The sequence below is a fragment of the Oncorhynchus nerka genome, linkage group LG28 (genome assembly GCF_034236695.1).
Source record: "Oncorhynchus nerka isolate Pitt River linkage group LG28, Oner_Uvic_2.0, whole genome shotgun sequence".
Classification (NCBI taxonomy): Eukaryota; Metazoa; Chordata; class Actinopteri; order Salmoniformes; family Salmonidae; genus Oncorhynchus; species Oncorhynchus nerka.
The window spans coordinates 65,471,715-65,491,714 of record NC_088423.1 but is presented as its reverse complement, the minus strand read 5'-3'; the positions used below and the strand labels follow the sequence as shown (position 1 = coordinate 65,491,714).

Here is a 20,000-nt window from a genome sequence, read left to right as displayed (position 1 = left end):
AAATTAAAAAAACAGGAGCCTTTTTTTTTTTGCGTGGAGAGCTGTTAATAAGTTCCATCAACCCGATGTGGAATTTGAGCATTGATCATCACTCTGCTTCAGTAACAAACAGTATGTAAAATGATGACCACACAAGTGACTTGCATGCCTTGGCTTGGCACTATGATAGCATTTTGTCAAAGCCATGTACTGTAGTCCTTCACACTGAAAATGTACTTGTATATATTCGCACTGTACATACCGCATTTAGAATTCTCAGGGTTCACAAGAGGACATAGAAACATTTCACAATGTCAAGGGACACACAGATACACACCTTCATTGTAGTTAGTTAGCTAGTTTTGTACTGTATAGATTTGATGTATAATACTATCACAGTGCAAAGAACTTGAAAAAAAAAAAAAATTCCTTCTATGCATAATGTATTATGTATATATGGGCATATGTTTGGAGCACATGAGTAGATTGTCAATCTTTTTCTTTTTTTTCTCGTTAGAATGTAGAAGGCAAAAAGTACAGTACTTGAACAAACAAAAAAAGAAGCTCAACCCTAAGGCCTACCATCTAAAACGAACGAGCTTTGTCGATGCAACAACGGATGACTGTATCTAAGGCTAGACAATATTTGTTTTTCCAGTTTTTTCTTCTTTTTCAAAGTAAATACAACAAACCGTTTCAGTAGTCAGTAACACTTTGCAACATTGATTGGTGGCAGTATCTTACGAACACTTGCAAACACTATAGTCCTTGAAGTCAATAAGAGAGATGAAAAGGGATGGAAAATACAATCCCGTTTTGTTTTTGATAACTTCCCTTCCAGCTCTATGTTTATCTACAGGACAAGGGCGTGTAAACTAGTTATTACTGTCACTTCAACACTTTTTGCTCTTCACAAACAACGCTTTCATTTGTTGCTATTTCTCTCTTTTTTTTTTACATGTAGTTCTGAGCATCTACAGGCTCTGTCATATAGAGCGAGAAAAGACATGAGTGGACCGTGCTAGGGCAGAGTCTTCACTTCCTGTTCTGTTTCCGTTACGGGGATGGGGCGAGGATCCTCAGTCCTCTGCCCATCATCACACTGTACTGTACAATGCTCAGGCTTTCTCTTCTCGTTGTCACATCTACTAACATCCCCATCCTATCGGAAAACTACCGCTCTCTCTTAGTTAGCTAGCACAGGAAAAGATTGTCAGAGTATGTCATACTTCGGGTTTAGTTTCTAGTTTTTCCTCTTTTTTTTTCTTTTCTCTGTTCATTCGTTTTTGACACACAGAACATTGTGCCCTGAAACAGGGTAGAAAATAGCAACTAAAAATGTGCGTGGCAATAAGTGTGCTTGGTCTCCATAGATGGTTGGTCCGGTCAAAAGGAGCGAGTTAAAGCTACAGCTCCAGCAGGACAAGAGTGGGAATGGTACAGTCCAGGGACAATACCATTACTGTGACCCAGGGGTCATTGAATACCTGTCTTTGTACTGGGTCTGATAGGAGAGAGAGAGTCTGTCGTACAGGTGAAGCACAGGGTCAGCACAACAGTTCAGTCGGAATATTATCACCTTTTTTTGTTGTCAACAATGATGGACGCCATCTTGGATCAAGGAATGTGTCATAGTAGGGGCGTGTTAGGTACTGTCATTTAGCAGGTAGTTTCATCAAAAACATCAAATCAAAGGAGAGACATGAAGAAGACAGAAGATGGAGGGAGGAGTCATCCATGAGAGGACAGGAAACAGAATGGTTCAAGTCACTGTCTGTCTGTCTGTCTGTCACATCCAGTGGCCTCTACAAGTCATTTCAGCAGGTATGTCTCTCAGTCTCCTCTCCATCCTCCCACACGGCAGAAACACTCCTTCATAGTTCATTTTGAATGACTTCTCTTGTTTGATGGTAGCATGTTTTAAATAAAGTCTTTGATATAGTGTGTTCCTTCATCATCACCATCATCATCATGTTCCTGCCTTGCTCCAGCCGGGTGCTCGGGCGGGAGTTAGTCTCTGTTAAGAGAGGCTGCGTCGTGCGTCTCAGTGTCAGCTAGGTTAGGCAGCGCGAGGTTAGGGTCGAGGGTCAGCGCGGGGCCCAGGGCTCCATGGCCTTCCTCCTCTCCTACCCACAGATGAACTACAGTTAAGAGAACAAACGCAGATTAACACGACTGCCCCGGCCCTCACCACAGCCACAACACAACCATTCTGACACGAAACATAGCATAGCAGTTATACACACAAAATGGCCACCTCTTACTGTAACAAACATCATGTAGGGTGAAGTAGGAGCAAAACAGAAACTGACATTCTGTTCTGGAACCAACAATTAGCATTAGCATTACACATGTACGGCTGACAAACTTCTAACATTGCGATGACTAAATGTCACATTTCTAAACTTAGTTCAAATGTAGGCTAGGCCTCTAACAGGGACTCAGGGGTGAGGTTGTGAGGTGTTTAGCAAAGGTTGCAGACTAAAAATGGTATGAGACACTGGCAGTAAAAGGATTTGCATACTTTTTCCAAGCAAGTTTGTTCGCTAGATAAGTGTAATAACGTGGTGATCATGAACTGAAGGAAGCAATTAGAATGCAAGTTAGAATCCCGGACATTTAAAACACTCTTATCTTGAAGTTCTGAAACAATGCGAGCGCTAAATAATACAACCCCTGTTTTCCATTCACAGTTTCATTGCCTCGACAACTTCGTGGGAAATTTATTTGGCAATGAAATCTACTGAATGCATTTCCGTGTCATGTTCTTTTAAAGTGGCGTCACGAAACTAAATGAAAAGGTGTTTATTTGATTGTGCCGTCACGGCGAAGACATCCAAAATGAAATGAAGAGTCGGTGCGGAGCAACGGAACACTAAAAACGGATAAAACATCCTTTGGTTTTCCCAAAGAACAATATCGCTGACACCTACTCTCTTCTGTATTAATGACACAATCACACCGTCACCCTCAAATCACGATGCGGTGTACGTTCGCTTAAAACTCCTACGTCAAACAGTTTAGAAAAGGCAGGTAAAGATTCTAAAGATAATTCAAGTAGCTCTCCGGGCTTATCTGGTATTAACGCCGGAAGATGTGGAGATGTGGGTGTGCCGTAGCGATCATAATTCACACTTGAAACATCCTGTGCCAGACGCATCAACAAATTAAAACAACCATCGCTGGGTGTTTGAAGACATGCTGCACACAACTGCTTTTAATCTCTTAAAGAGAGAGCATCACTGTTCTGTCCATCGTTTTGCAGCCTCGTCTGCATGGTACTGTATGTGTGATGCAGTCTTAAGGAAATGCTGCCAGAGCCAACTTTGACCAGTAGATGGCAGACTAAGCCTGCGTATGTCATGTGTGCATTTTACATGGCAATATGACGGAACAGTCAGTTGGTTTATACCATTCTATGTCTACATCTATGCTTCACGCATCACTCTATCATTAGTCAACCATTCAATAAGGAATCAGACTAAATGTCCCCCCCCTCCACTAAACTAAATATGTTGTCGTGGTCCACCTAATAAACAAAGAAATGTTTTACTTTGCATAAAAAGTATCTGGTCTCTCAAGGGTGGCTTCTCCTCGTGATTTCCCTTGAAAAAAAACAAAAAAACTTCCAGTAACGAGTTACAGCTTAAGCTCCATATTTGATTTTCACTGTTCATTAACTAAAGCCACCTGGAATGTTATAATTTAAGCACGACATTTCTTCTCCCCAAACAACTGCCATTGCGAGCGGGAGATTTCCAGGCCAACTTTATGGATTCCTCATAACTTCCTCTCAGTTTTAATTTCCCATTCGGGTGCAGAACAGATGCACCTCACCAGCCAACCCAAGGACCTCGTTGACATTCCACTTGTGTGTGTCATCTTAAAAACAACTACTGCTTATCATACCAGGTCAATACTGTTTAAATAAATACTATCTGGTTAATGCTGTAGTCTACAACACTTTATCATTATAATGTAAGGAATCCTACCATTAGGCAAAGCCTTCCATGTATTATGCAAACAAATTATATTGGGATGGGTAAACGCTACAATTTAAACAACCGCATCAGGTCAGCAAGACTCTCTATATCTGTGACAACTGATTCGATCATTATTTGTATGAGAACGTATATATTTTACAATGAATTGTAAAAACGCTCCGTAGTCAATGGGACTATTGAAAATGCTGAAAGGGTGAGGACGCCATCTACTGGTAAACTGTGAGATAACAGTCAGAATGGCCATTTTACTGGAGAAGAGGGCCCTAGAAACCCAGGCATATGGTAAGAGGACACATAGCTCCAGGATCCACCCTGTGTTAATACATGTGTCATGCCAAACAGAATGCATAAATGAATAGGTGGATGGACAAGGACAAGAACAATGGCTTAACACAAGACTGAGAGCATGTGTTGTAAACTGCCTTGGGAAATACTAGTGTTCGAGTGGGGGTCTCTCAGCATAGTCTCTCACCTGACTACATAAGACTAAGCTAATCAGTTACTATGGAAAACAGTATAAATGCTTCTATTTCACATTGTGTTGAGCTCTGTATTTGTTATTTCCATGTAAAGGTTGGAAATGAATATTTGCAATTCTGATGAGGCCAAAACTAAAGCAGGAGAAGTAATTCCCCCAGATAACCTAGTCCTCTAATGATGTGGGTTTGACTGCATGAGACTTGAGTTTAGCTGTAACATAAGTGCCACGGAAGTGACTGACGCCCTGGCCCTATGTACATTTGAGTCTGCTGCAGGCTGGCAAGCAGTCAGTTACATAGAGTACTGCCATCGAAGGTGCCTCTGAGGCCTTTGTTCTCTCCCAGGCATCCGGCGACAGTAGAAAAGTGTTGTTTTTGGCAAAGGTAGGCCTCATTGTACAGCCCAGTATTTATAAATATGTAAATATGAACAGCACACACCACCGCTTGAGCACGAGGAAGCACCCAAATCATATTTTTAGAAGGTTTTAATGAATACAGGATGTTTATGAATACCATTTGCTGCGATTCAAAATGACTAGAGGAATCCACATCCACCCCCATCCCTTAAAGCACCACTAAAGAAGAAAACAGCACATTTGCGGTGAGTGAGGATTTTGTGTTTATGGCTGTTTCTGCTCAGATCCCCATTAGAAAGCACACTACCGTGTTGAAACAGTGACAAACTCCTACATGTGGTAGTGGCAACAATGAATTGGTTCCCAGCTATACTGCATCAAGGAAGAAGATTTGTGTTTCCTTTTTGACAAAAGTACAAAAGAAGAATTCATATATGCAGGAGGGAAGGGGCCTATTCCGCTCGGTCTGATATTGTATTTTTTTTAAAGAAAGGCACTACAGAATGTAGGTATTGTTGTTTTAGATGTTATTTATTTGATTGATTCCTCCTTTACCCGTAGGTATTGTATGAGACATGGGTGTACAGGAAGAAGCTAGGTCTTGGCTGAGAAACAGTGGGCTGGAGTGAGTTCCCTCCCTCTCCCAGTGACTATTTCTGAGAAGAAGATGGTTGGATAGATAATACCTCCGCTGAGCAATTTAAGCCCAAACACTCTGATGCAACAATCTGTCTTCTTTGCCTGATAGCGTTTTTTCCCCCTCTTTTCCAAATGACTTTCTTTCATATCTAATTATATTTGCTAATGATCTTATAAGAGAATAATGGAATGTGCTTGATCTATTACCTTTTTTTTTCAATACATAAATACAATATAGAGAAAATGGCTATTCAGACGGAAGAAGTACGCAACGGTTTTAGTGCTCCTGATGAGGAAAATAACCCTCTGAGCCAGAGCGGAGGGATTTGAACTCACAGATCGCAGGACACCGAGAGCGTTACTCCCAACTCCCGATTCTAACATTCAGTCACATTTTCAGCCTAAGTTGACAAAACAAATGGCACTTTTTTTTTTTTATGTCATAGTCGTGACTTGAGGGTTGGTTGTGTGACTGGCAAGGCATTAGCAGCCTGTTAGGCCCAACATTAAGGAGGGTTGTTTGAATGTGGCCCCAGAGGGCAGGACCCTCACCCTAACGCGTGTGAGTCTCAAAGCAGGACAAAGTGTTGCATGAGTAGGTTTGCACAATGTGGAGGGCAAACTTGACCGTGTGATCACTGCTTTTTGCCTTTACCCTCCATTTTGTGTGGTAGAGCTACTGCTCAAGGCTCATCCCCCCCCTCTCTCTCTCTCTCCCTCTCTGCATGTCAGTGTGCCTCTCTTTGGGCCCTGCTAATGAATAGCCCTGCACTCCCTTGCCAAGCCCCGGTCCCCTCTTAATCCTCTCGTCCATTCTTCCCTCTGTCTTTTTCCCACAGGCAGCCGGACAGCCATGCCATGACAGACGCACTAAACCCCCCGCATTAATGGAAGGAAATGGCATTCGATCTCTATTTGATCTCCTAATCATTTCTGCTGAAATGATAATGAGCGCCCTTCCAATCCTCCCACAGAGGATAAAATAAATAGAAGAGATCCTCTCTGTACCGAGAAATGACGTCTCAGTCACCCCCATGTATTCACGACCAACAAATAGCTCCCCTTTAAATAAGCAAAATTTCAAATACACACACACACTGGCGACTGCTGTCTGTGATTCTTTTCAGCTGACATAATCCTGATTGATTCGTTCAGCAGATAAAAACTCCGTCCACTTCTGCCCTTTACCGCGGGAGCATAATACCAGCCTTTATTCGGCAACAATGTAACATAATGGCATTGGAATGTGCAAAAAAAAAAAAAAAAAAAATTTGCCACGTCTTAAATGCTTGTGGTTTGAGCACAAGTTGTAGTATTATGTAGAAGAGAGGGAAAAAAATAATTAAGCACAGATTACCCAAATGCGCTGGCGCTAACAAGGTCAAACAAAGGCTGTCGCCAAAAGTTTTTTGTTGTCTTTGTAGAGGGCACATTCTGGATGGTGGGACGAGCCAGGGATCTCCTGTACTCCACATTTCCCCCCCGTCTCTGTTATAAAAATGAAGCTTTTGTTTGGCAACAGGAAGAGGTGAGGTCATCTGTGCTCATCAGGCCTCATTTGAGTATGAATAATGCTTTTTATTCTATCAAGCCTGTACGCAGGGAGGACCTTGCTGTGCTTACATAGACCGCACACACTTCCTTCCTTCACTTACACATGGATTACAGGCCGGGAATGTTACCAGTACCGTTGTCAGTGATTTCCAATGGACAAGTATGTCTGTGACAAGCTACTGTACAGTACACGACTTCGGGGCTATAAAAAAAGAAAGATGACATCAAAACACCTGTCAAAATTAGGGTTTCAATTCCGCAACACACACACACACACACACAGACATGAACACGCACACACTCGCTTGAATACTGACACACAGGGACAGTTTCAGTTTTCGAGTCGTAGTGGCTTAAACAACATAAAGATATTCAGAGGCCCTCTCGCAGGCATGTCTTGTATTAATTGTCTGTGCTAATCTCACAGCTCTGGGCTCCCTCGAGTGTGTGGTATTATTCGCACTAGCATCGCGCCACTGCCATATCTGGTTACTAATTTTGTGTGGCGTTGCGCTGCGGTGGGAATGGAGAAGAACGCTGAAGCGACTCTGTCAGCCTGGGACGAGGTCCCCTCTGAGTGACGAGAATGACACTGTCTGTCACTTCAGAGAAGACAGTGAGAGAGAGAGAGAGAGAGAGAGAGAGAGAGAGAGAGAGAGAGAGAGAGAGAGAGAGAGAGAGACAGAGTGGGCCTTTAATCCTCCACAGTGGGCCTGTCACTGCGGACCTCCTCACAGGTTCCCTACTCCACTAGTACAAACAGAGAACACAGCCATCACAGGTTCCCTACTCCACTAGTACAAACAGAGAACACAGCCATCACAGGTTCCCTACTCCACTAGTACAAACAGAGAACACAGCCATCACATGATCCCTACTCCACTAGTACAAACAGAGAACACAGCCATCACAGGTTCCCTACTCCACTAGTACAAACAGAGAACACAGCCATCACAGGTTCCCTACTCCACTAGTACAGACAGAGAACACAGCCATCACAGAACACAGATCCCTACTCCACTAGTACAAACAGAGAACACAGCCATCAGAGAACACAGCCATCACAGGTTCCCTACTCCACTAGTACAGACAGAGAACACAGGTTCCCTACTCCACTAGTACAGACAGAGAACACAGCCATCACAGGTTCCTACTACTAGTACCACTAGTACAGACAGAGAACACAGCCATCACAGGTTCCCTACTCCACTAGTACAGACAGAGAGCCATCACAGCCACTAGTACAGACAGGTTCCCTACTCCACTAGTACAGACAGAGAGCACAGCCATCACAGGTTCCCTACTCCACTAGTACAGACAGAGCGCACAGCCATCACAGGTTCCATACTCCACTAGTACAGACAGAGAGCACAGATATCACAGGTTCCCTACTCCACTAGTACAGACAGAGCGCTCAGCCATCACAGGTTCCATACTCCACTAGTACAGACAGAGAGCACAGCCATCACAGGTTCCCTACTCCACTAGTACAGACAGAGCGCACAGCCATCACAGGTTCCATACTCCACTAGTACAGACAGAGAGCACAGCCATCACAGGTTCCCTACTCCACTAGTACAGACAGAGAACACAGCCATCACAGGTTCCCTACTCCACTAGTACAGACAGAGAACACAGCCATCACAGGTTCCCTACTCCACTAGTACAGACAGAGAACACAGCCATCACAGGTTCCCTACTCCACTAGTACAGACAGAGAACACAGCCATCACAGGTTCCCTACTCCACTAGTACAGACAGAGAACACAGCCATCACAGGTTCCCTACTCCACTAGTACAGACAGAGAACACAGCCATCACAGGTTCCCTACTAGTACAGACAGAGAACCACTAGTACAGACAGAGAACACAGCCATCACAGGTTACAGACAGAGAACACAGCCTACCTCCACTAGTACAGACAGAGAACACAGCCATCACAGGTTCCCTACTCCACTAGTACAGACAGAGAGCACAGCCATCACAGGTTCCATACTCCACTAGTACAGACAGAGCGCACAGCCATCACAGGTTCCATACTCCACTAGTACAGACAGAGAATCACAGGTTCCCTACTCCACTAGTACAGACAGAGAACACAGCCATCCCTACTCCACTAGTACAGACAGAGAGCACAGCCATCACAGCCTATCACAGGTTCCACTAGTACTCCACTAGTACAGACAGAGAGCACAGCCATCACAGGTTCCATACTCCACTAGTACAGACAGAGAGCACAGCCATCACATGATCCCTACTCCACTAGTACAGACAGAGCACAGCCATCCCATACTCCACTAGTACAGACAGAGAGCACAGCCATCACAGGTTCCATACTCCACTAGTACAGACAGAGAGCACAGCCATCACAGGTTCCCTACTCCACTAGTACAGACAGAGAACACAGCCATCACAGGTTCCCTACTCCACTAGTACAGACAGAGAACACAGCCATCACAGTTCCACTAGTACAAACAGAGAACACAGCCATCACAGGTACTCCACAGACAGAGAACACAGCTACTCCACTAGTACAGACAGAGGCACAGCCATCACAGGTTCCATACTCCACTAGTACAGACAGAGAGCACAGCCATCACAGGTTCCATACTCCACTAGTACAGACAGAGAGCACAGCCATCACAGGTTCCCTACTCCACTAGTACAGACAGAGAGCACAGCCATCACAGGTTCCATACTCCACTAGTACAGACAGAGCGCACAGCCATCACAGGTTCCATACTCCACTAGTACAGACAGAGAGCACAGCCATCACAGGTTCCCTACTCCACTAGTACAGACAGAGAGCACAGCCATCACAGGTTCCATACTCCACTAGTACAGACAGAGAGCACAGCCATCACAGGTTCCCTACTCCACTAGTACAGACAGAGCGCACAGCCATCACAGACAGCCATCACAGGTTCCCTACTCCACTAGTACAGACAGAGCGCACAGCCATCACAGGTTCCATACTCCACTAGTACAGACAGAGAGCACAGCCATCACAGGTTCCCTACTCCACTAGTACAGACAGAGCACAGCCATCACAGGCCTACTCACTAGGTTCCCTACTCCACTAGTACAGACAGAGAGCACAGCCATCACAGGTTCCCTACTCCACTAGTACAGACAGAGAGCACAGCCATCACAGGTTCCCTACTCCACTAGTACAGACAGAGAGCACAGCCATCACAGGTTCCCTACTCCACTAGTACAAACAGAGAGCACAGCCATCACAGGTTCCCTACTCCACTAGTAGACAGAGAGCACAGCCATCACAGGTTCCCTACTCCACTAGTACAGACAGAGAGCACAGCCATCACAGGTTCCCTACTCCACTAGTACAGACAGAGAGCACAGCCATCACAGGTTACAGACAGAGAGCACAGCCATCACAGGTTCCCTACTCCACTAGTACAGACAGAGAGCACAGCCATCACAGGTTCCCTACTCCACTAGTAGACAGAGAGCACAGCCATCACAGGTTCCCTACTCCACTAGTACGGGCACAGCCATCACAGGTTCCCTACTCCACTAGTACAGACAGAGAGCACAGCCATCACAAGTTCCCTACTCCACTAGTACAGACAGAGAGCACAGCCATCACAGGTTCCCTACTCCACTAGTACAGACAGAGGGCACAGCCATCACATGATCCCTACTCCACTAGTACAGACAGAGAGCACAGCCATCACAGGTTCCCTACTCCACTAGTACAGACAGAGAGCACAGCCATCACAGGTTCCCTACTCCACTAGTACAGACAGAGAGCACAGCCATCACAGGTTCCATACTCCGCTAGTACAGACAGAGAGCACAGCCATCACATGTTCCATACTCCACTAGTACAGACAGAGAGCACAGCCATCACAGGTTCCATACTCCGCTAGTACAGACAGAGCACAGCCATCACAGGTTCCCTACTCCACTAGTACAGACAGAGAGCACAGCCATCACAGGTTCCCTACTCCACTAGTACAGACAGAGAGCACAGCCATCACAGGTTCCCTACTCCACTAGTAGACAGAGAGCACAGCCATCATACGTTCCCTACTCCACTAGTAGACAGAGAGCACAGCCATCACATGTTCCATACTCCACTAGTACAGACAGAGAGCACAGCCATCACAGGTTCCATACTCCGCTAGTACAGACAGAGAGCACAGCCATCACAGGTTCCCTACTCCACTAGTAGACAGAGAGCACAGCCATCACAGGTTCCCTACTCCACTAGTAGACAGAGAGCACAGCCATCACAGGTTCCTGTTTGCCGTGCCGCTGAAACACGGCGCTTCCCAGGTCAGGAATCACACAGCAACATAAGATGGGTTCCTAATGGATCAGGGCCAGGAGTTTAAAATAAGAAAAGAAGGCAAGAGAGAGCTGGAGACCTGGGACGTGCTCAGTGATGACGATTCAGACGAGCAGGGAGATGCAGACAGGGAACACTTCACTTTCTATGTGTCCATCCTAAACCTTGGATACACTCGTGATTGTTAAAGTACCAACAGCATTAGTGTGTCGAAACAATGATCCAGAAATACGTCTTTTCAGACAAGCTCTACAGTGAATAATCGTAGTAAGGACAAAGAGAGTTTATGGGCAAGATCAAACAGTAGGGTGACACCAGAAATGTCTCTGAATGCTACAGTGTGTTTGCACTATCACTCTCTCTGTAGATCTTTCCGGATGAATATCCCTCTCCTATCCTCCTCCTCCTTTTCCCTCCCACATCGCCACAGTGTGCTGCAATGGAAAATCACAAGCACCTGGCTTTTTAAAATTTTTTAAATATGATTTTGCAGACTTCCTCTGGTCTCTGATGATTCAACAGTTCCCAGTATAACATCTGCTACTTACTCTTACTGGGTCTCAATTAAGACAGCGCTATTCATGAATCAACTTTTATTTTTGTTTCTGTTTTTCACATATGCGCTCGAGGTAGAAGAGCCAAAAGAGCCGACTCCACGCTCAAAGAAGATGTTTAGAGTAAGAGGTCAAAAAAGTGAGTATAGATTTAGAGAAGCTCTGCACGTAAGGGGACACGTATTGGAGGGAATAAGAACAACAGCTTTAAACCTACAAAAGCTGGGCTGTGAATTAGCATCCGCCTTTAAGAAGGGACCAAAGAGAAGTGGTGATATGATTATGTAAATGAAAACAGGATTTCCTGCTTGCTGGAAGCATTTCTGACCCGTTCTCGTTGCAAATCCTCCATTTAAGAATAATTCCCGAGGGAACCCCGCCGTTGCTTAACGGGATAATTATGATATACGAAACCTTCCAGGACCACCCCCCCGCCCCCCATTTCTCCGGCTCAGTCTTTCTCTCCCTCCCTCTCTTACCCTGCAATGGTCAGCTAGCACTTCCAAGAGGCTCACTGTTTCAGCTCCAGTAACAACGACAGTGAAAAAAATAGAAGCTTTTCTTCTGCAACTACGTTTCGCATACACAGGTTGTTAGTTCTACAGCTTCTTTAAATGTGGGGGGCATCACTGTTTTTACCTTACGCATGACAAACTACAGATTGTTATTGCTATGGTGATGTCCAATTCAATTTCAGGAGAATCATAGTCTAATACCCCTAAAGGCTAACCTGCCAGGGGCAGCAGGGAGCCTAGTGGTTAGAGCGTTGGGCCAGTAACCGAAAGGTTGCTGGATCGAATCCCCGAGCTGACAAGGTAAAAATCGATCGTTCTGCCCCTGAACAAGGCAGTTAACCCACTTTTCCCCCGGTTGCCGAAGACGTGGATGTCGATTAAGGCAGCCCCACGCACCTCTCTGATTCAGAGGGGTTGGGTTAAATGCGGAAGATGCATTCAGTTGTACAAATGGCTAGGTATCCCCCTTTCCCTATACATCTACATTGGGCATTGAGTTTCACACCATCTGAAGCTAGTAGACTGTTTGGTCTTACTTCCTGTGTCTGCATGGCGAAACCTTAGCCTCTGCTAAAGTACAGTATCTCCAACCCCAGGCCTTAAGCAGTGACACCCTGCTGCTCTTCATGATTAGACCAGCTCCTCCCACTAGGATGCTTCCTACGACCCCACTCAGTCAGACTGTAACATGGGACCTCAGTGTGGGAGAACGGAGGTGGAATTGTATCACATATTTACTGAGCTCTCAAAGTGCGTGTGTAGCAGAGCGTTGTGAAGGCTGTGTGAAAGGCAGCCTCTTCAAGGTGGATGAAGTTCTCGGCCAGCGGTGGATGAACGCCACTGTCTAGCCTTGAGCACTCAGTGAGAATGGAGGGGTTAAGGCAACCGTGACCAGAGGCTCTGGCCACATCTCAACCCAGGCTACAGTCCCCTTGTGATCTGACACAGCCCTTACAACATCACACACACCCACACACACACACACACACACACACACACACACACACACACACACACACACACACACACACACACACACACACACACACACAGAATCCCTTCAAAAACGATACGGGAAAAGGGCAAAGAGAAATCACTCCGGTACAAACATGTCATATTCAGATCTACAGTTTAATTGCAGGCTAGGCCGTTGTTTAGTTTTTTATTTACTTTAAAGACGTTGTTAGAGAGCAAGATGTCAAACTATTTAGTGCTGGTGTAAGCACTTACGGCAAGTCTTTTTTCCCCCCCACTTTGACGCGGCCGTAAACAGTCGAGAAAGATCAAAACTGTTCATCTGAGACCAAGACTCCATTTTGAGATGACAGATATGGCAAAAGTTTTCCGTGAGGTGCTGTGCGAAAAGGGAAATAGATTCTGAGAGCGAAGGCAAATCAAAGAAAGATTTTGGCGTGTAAAGATGTGATCACTGAGGAACGTTGCACAAGGGGACGCGTCCTGTTAAAGTTCTCTCCTTTTTTTCAGAGGAGGTTGTGTGGGGGGGGGGGGGGGTATAGGCTCTGCAGTGAAATGCCCCCCTACGCAAACTCACAATGGCAAAAACATCTCTTTCACTCTGGAGCGATAATGTGTAATATCAATTATTTATCTCCAAACACTGTTTATGAATCTGGGGTAGCAGTTCTAATAAGCAGAAGGCAGAACATCAAATTTCACAACACGGACGAGGCGCTTTTCAAAATCATTACTTTGTGTGCTCTTCTAATTGAGCCCTCATAAATTACCAAGTAGGTAAAGCCTTGGTGATGATTGTTCCTGCTCTTGGCCAGTACCGTGCCCTTGGAGGGACGAGACAAGGTAGTGACACCCTCAAGAGGAGCACTTGCTCTGGGCATGACGCTCTGTCTGGTGTGGACAGTCTCTTACGGTACAGGTAGACAACATGACTGAGATAAGGATGAGAAAGGACCCACTGGGCGCAGACTTCAGTTCAACGTCTATTCCACGTCGGGTCAACGTACTTTCATTGAAATGACGCGGACTCAACGTTGATTCAACCATATACGACAGCTCAACAACAAAAAATGTGTTCCTTAGTTTCTAAGGTGAACATTTCATGACTATAAAATATGATCAACATTACCAGTAGTTGACTCATTTCCAGGATGGTAATGCAGAAAAAAAGTCTAAAGGTAATGCAGAAACCATCCTATTTTGATCACTCACTCCTCTCATTGTTTTGACATTGAAATCCATAACATTCCTTTTGTTCCTTAGCCTTTTCTCTCTTTTCCCAAGGCTGAGAAACATCAGACATGAGAACCATTTACCCGTTTCTAATATAAAACCCGGGAAATGTACCTGGGATTATAAGTCATTGACAAATAACCTTGCTGAGAGATGCAAACTAGATTTTGTTCAAAGCACTCCGACAGCCTCAACAGAGATTAGTTCAGGTCTTATCAGTTCAGTGATGTCACGGGGGAAATGTGTTTAAAGTCACATTGATTTATTGATAGATTCCCCAATAAGAAGACGTCTCTCGACTTAGCGGCGAGTCTGTGTGTGCGCACGCCTGCGTGTGTGTTGTGTGTTTCTACACCTCAAATAAATTAAACAAACTGCTAAGAACTGAGAACAGAGGAGACATCTTTTTTTTTTGTTGAACAAATTAAGAGCAGAAGTTACACTTAGAGACTGCCGTTTGATGGCTGAGACAACCACTTTTCCTGTCGTTTTCTCTCTCTCTCTCTCTCCGTTTACCACATGCTGGTTATCCTGCTGAAAACAGTGATTGTACAACGCTGAGACACACAGGAGAGCTGACGAGGTTGTATAATAAGGCTCCTTTGTTCACCTCGGGGAGAGAGCACTGCATTCATTTTACACTATTACCTTCTTAAGAGTAATTATGAGCCTCTGGTGCAGGGGGCTGTGGGAAACAGTGGGCTGTACAGGCCAGCCTATGAGTGGCCTGAAGTGGATGGGACAGGAACCCTCAAGATGTCACTCCACACAACTGTCAGAGCGGAGGACGTTAAAACCCCCCTCCCCTTACTCTCTTGATCACAAGCCCTCTCTCCCTGATTTCTCTGCCTCTCAGCTCTCTCTATGGTTCTCCCTCTGTCTGTATCTCTCTTTTTCTCTCTTTTTCTCTCTTTTTCTCTCTTTTTCTCTTTCTCTCTCTCTCTCTCTCTCTCTCTCTCTCTCTCTCTCTCTCTCTCTCTCTCTCTCTCTCTCGCTCTCTCTCTCTCTCTCTCTCTCTCTCTCTCACTCTCTCTCTCTTAATCTCATGCTGCTTCCTTTTAACTCACGAGGTCAAACGGAACCCCTAGGCAGTTCTCCCGGAATTCTGAGCCTGGTGAAGTCCTGCGGAGCACCTTCTGGAACTATGGGAGTGACCGCCAGAAACACACTGTTGAACTAACCCTTCCAGCTGAACCGTACCAGCAAAAAACCTGATCATATCCATCCCATAATGAATGTACCAAATATGTTGAGATCAAGGTCCAGAATAGGCATTTTAAGTGCTGTATTCAAGCAACTATGCTCGGATATTTCTTTCAGACTAACGTGGTGCCCTCGGATGACGGGAAGGCACCTCGATGGATGCCGTTCACCCCCTTCTCGCTTCTCTCCAGGCGTGGGAGGATGACGGCACAATGATCCCTTGTCCAAATGAAAGGCTTTGTGTATTCATCCATAACTGCCCACCATGCAAAGATAACCAGCCACACTCCGGATCAATATAGAACAGCCAGCATAAAAACAATACTGCAACAGAAGATTGAGAATGTGTCTCTTCTCCTTTCTTTGTGGACAAAGGAGATAAAGAGAGGAGGGGGTGACTGTTCGACTGACGGGAATCGGGACCCGTAGAGAGATCAGTGAATCCATGGAGTAACTCTAAGTTTAGGTTATTTCAACCCCCCCCCCAGTATCACATCATGTTCTCTTATCTGTTTTGCAGGAATCTGACATGCTTTTATATCAACGTATGAAACTGAGCAGGCGGACTGTCTGGTTGGACTGTGGGTTATCGCAGAGAGACAGGAGTGAACTTTGGGTGGTCGGGTGGACGCCGTTAAACAGTGGCGAGAGAAACATGGCTCTGTGGCAGTGAGCAAACACAGCCTCTCTAGCTCAAAGCGTGCCAGTCAAACACAGGATCAAACAGTCCAGCTTTTGGGTGTAACGATATCGACAGAATGTCAAGCACCCGACAGGGTCTGGAAAGGGGGCTAGGGCGGTGTGTATAGTCAAAAAGACATACAAACACACACACAAACATCCTCGTCTGTCAATCATCATAATACAATACGGCTCCAATCTATCATAACATAAATGCAAGCGGTAGAGAACAATGGGCCAAGAGAGCGCTTAGATGAGGAAACAAGCAGACGTTTAAACTGAGTTTGATCGAAATAAAAACACATTTAAAAATCTTATTAAAGACATGTAGATTGTTTTAGTGATTTCTCTTCATGGGATTTCAACAGGACATATAAATCAGCAACCGACAGCTTCCTCATGTACTTCCACATCTCATTTCTCTCAATGGACACTGGTAGAACTCACTGCTGGAACACCACGACAGTCTATCAACTGAGGTGCATCCTGTACGTGTTAAAGAACTCAAAACTTCTCTGAATGAATTTAATCAAATCCAGAGTTGAATTAAATAATGATTTGGATGGAAAGAACTGATCGTGTGGTAACCTTCACCACATGCCCAATACAAATAGTGTAGAAACCCAAAACGTGGTTAGACTGTGTTCTGGACGGAGCCTGCTTCTTGTCTGTAGACAAGACGTGTCAAAGACTCCTGCTGACAGGTGCCAGAGCCCTCAGCACTGTCGCTCACAGACTCAGAGTTTGATCTCCCACGCTGGTGGACATCCTCCATCCTCCATCACATGCTTCTGATTTAGAGTTTGGATCTAAGAATGGACTGACGGACTGTCATCTAAACATGACACCCACCTCACCTAACCACTCTGCTGGGTTGGAGTTCCCTCTCTGACCTCTAGGTGGCGCTGATCTTTTAGATGTGACGAGCCTGGGTGCATCTGGGTGTATTTTCGCAAAGACAATAAAAGCATTAATTTGCCCTGAAATTATTCCTGACGTAAATGTAAAATGGTGCCCATTGGAACCCAGTAATGAAGCATGCGGCATCTCTGCAGCTCCTAATTTGACTAGTTAAATGACTCCATTACGTGTCTAACAGACAGAGGCAAATCAGGTCAGTTGAGGCTCAGTTACCCGAATCGTTGTGCTGGGGAAATGTGAAGATCTGTGTCTACTCTACCATCTTGTCCTTTGCCTTTTTAGTCATCTGATTACAGTACCCCCCCCACCCCCCAAAAAAAGAAACTGATAGAAAAACACTTGGGAATGTGGTGGCACGGGCCTGAAAATCCATTGGTATATATAAGTGGTATGGTACAGTATCTCTGTGTGTTTGTGTGTAAGTAGATCACCATGTTAATTACTCAACCCAGATACAGGATCAACATATAGACACGCATACTAAAGAAATGAACAGACAAACAAAAGCCACAATCTATGTCAGTATTTTCCCTCCCAAAGATGGCATATTTAATGCAGATTTTTGTAATCATAACCTTGACGCAGAATTGGATTTTGCTGTCAGTGTAAAAACAGGCAGAGAGAGAGAGAGAAAAATATTAAAATATATTGAATTATTAAATAGACTGCCTGCTGTCCGTCACTGTCATTTAACACGTGTTGATGGTGAAGTGCTGTCCTACCAGCCACTGTGTGGACATCTGTTACTAAAATGAGCACCCCCCCCCCCCGACTCCCCGCGCCCGCCCCCTCACCAAATCTGTGTGCTATTGAAACGTATTCATTTGATTATTTGTTCACGTTGAACGCTACTACAATGACCCCACACACGTGAACATCTATCCACACATACACACCGAATACACCTTCCTTCTTAATATTAACAATCCCTGGAGACGGTTCCTAAGGGGCTGGCTTGCCGGAGCACGTCAGGAAATCAGACTCAGTATATTCTTCACTTTCATGGGGCGCAGCAGCAGATGCAGAGCAATTTTCAACCGCATCCGCGCCCCTACAACCTCCCACCCTTAAACAGCAACATCCCCAAATCCACTCCTTCTTGTCTCCGTAATTGACGAGTTGCAGAGTGGAGAAAGAAAAAAAGAAACTGTAGGGGCTAAAGATGTCTATACTTTGAGATTCCCTTCCCTTGTGTACGTGAATAACTGGTCCTGTTAGAGAACACTGTGGTCAAGCTGATGCTACGCGTGTCTGAATTATATGTGAGTGTACGTGTGTATATGTCTTCCCCTATCCTATCCAAGGTTGTGGTCATATATATCGCATTATTTCAGGCCTCCTCTGAAACAACTGCATTGACTTTACAGTCCCTTTACGGGGCTTGTCATGAGAACCGCTGAAAGACCACCGCGACTGGACCTGTAGTAACACGGCGACGTGCTGTGCTGCTGACACCGGTACACGGTGGCCTGCGCGGGTGAAGGTTGACGGTGTGCTGCTGACACCGGTACACGGTGGCCTGCGCGGGTGAAGGGTGACGGTGTGCTGCTGACACCGGTACACGGTGGCCTGCGCGGGTGAAGGTTGACGGTGTGCTGCTGACACCGGTACACGGTGGCCTGCGCGGGTGAAGGGTGACGGTGTGCTGCTGACACCGGTACACGGTGGCCTGCGCGGGTGAAGGTTGACGGTGTGCTGCTGACACCGGTACACGGTGGCCTGCGCGGGTGAAGGGTGACGGTGTGCTGCTGACACCGGTACACGGTGGCCTGCGCGGGTGAAGGGTGACGGTGTGCTGCAGACACCGGTACACGGTGGCCTGCGAGGGTGAAGGGTGACGGTGTGCTGCTGACACCGGTACACGGTGGCCTGCGCGGGTGAAGGGTGACGGTGTGCTGCTGACACCGGTACACGGTGGCCTGCGCGGGTGAAGGGTGACGGTGTGCTGCTGACACCGGTACACGGTGGCCTGCGCGGGTGAAGGGTGACGGTGTGCTGCTGACACCGGTACACGGTTCCTGCGCGGGTGAAGGGTGACGGTGTGCTGCTGACACCGGTACACGGTTCCTGCGCGGGTGAAGGGTGACGGTGTGCTGCTGACACCGGTACACGGTGGCCTTTGCGGGTGAAGGGTGGCGGTGTGCTGCTGACACCGGTACACGGTGGCCTGCGCGGGTGAAGGGTGACGGTGTGCTCATAAGCAGCTCTGTGAGTTGCCATGCCTCCGATTACCATATAAATCAGTTGCTCTAATTACGTCATATCATTAGGGATGAGGAGAGAGGGACTTACAGTATATATAGTGTGGCGTGATGAGCATTGACCACCGTCAGACCACTGCGTGTGTAATCTGGCTCTTCCTGGAACACATGGAAAGCTACTGGATACACTAACGCCGCGTTCACCAGGGCTTAATGTATAATCGACTGACTAGTCATAGGAAAGATATAAGCCCCTTGCGTCTGTTCTTGCAGCATGACACGTGCTCACAAGAGGATTTGAGGGGTGTATCCGCGACAGCCGTGAGGGCCGGGGATAGGGTTATGAGGAGACGGATGTGGCCTGGTTGTACTTTGTCTTGGAAGGACG

At 46.1% G+C, this 20,000-nt stretch overlaps 1 protein-coding gene across 7 annotated transcripts in view; it reads right to left on the bottom strand.

Moving 5' to 3' along the window:
- Positions 1-20,000, bottom strand: part of LOC115112113 (zinc finger protein 536-like) — a 193,398-nt gene that overhangs the window by 20,115 nt on the left and 153,283 nt on the right. For 2 of the 7 annotated variants that reach the window (XM_065013010.1, XM_065013011.1), the window contains exon 7: positions 1-2,120. This exon is cut by the window's left edge and continues 389 nt beyond it. The exons of the other annotated variants lie outside the window; for them this stretch is intronic. In XM_065013010.1, the coding sequence (XP_064869082.1) occupies positions 1,990-2,120 (131 nt within the window). In that variant the 3' untranslated portion in view covers positions 1-1,989. The remainder of the gene's footprint in view (positions 2,121-20,000) is intronic. 7 annotated transcript variants of the gene reach the window in all.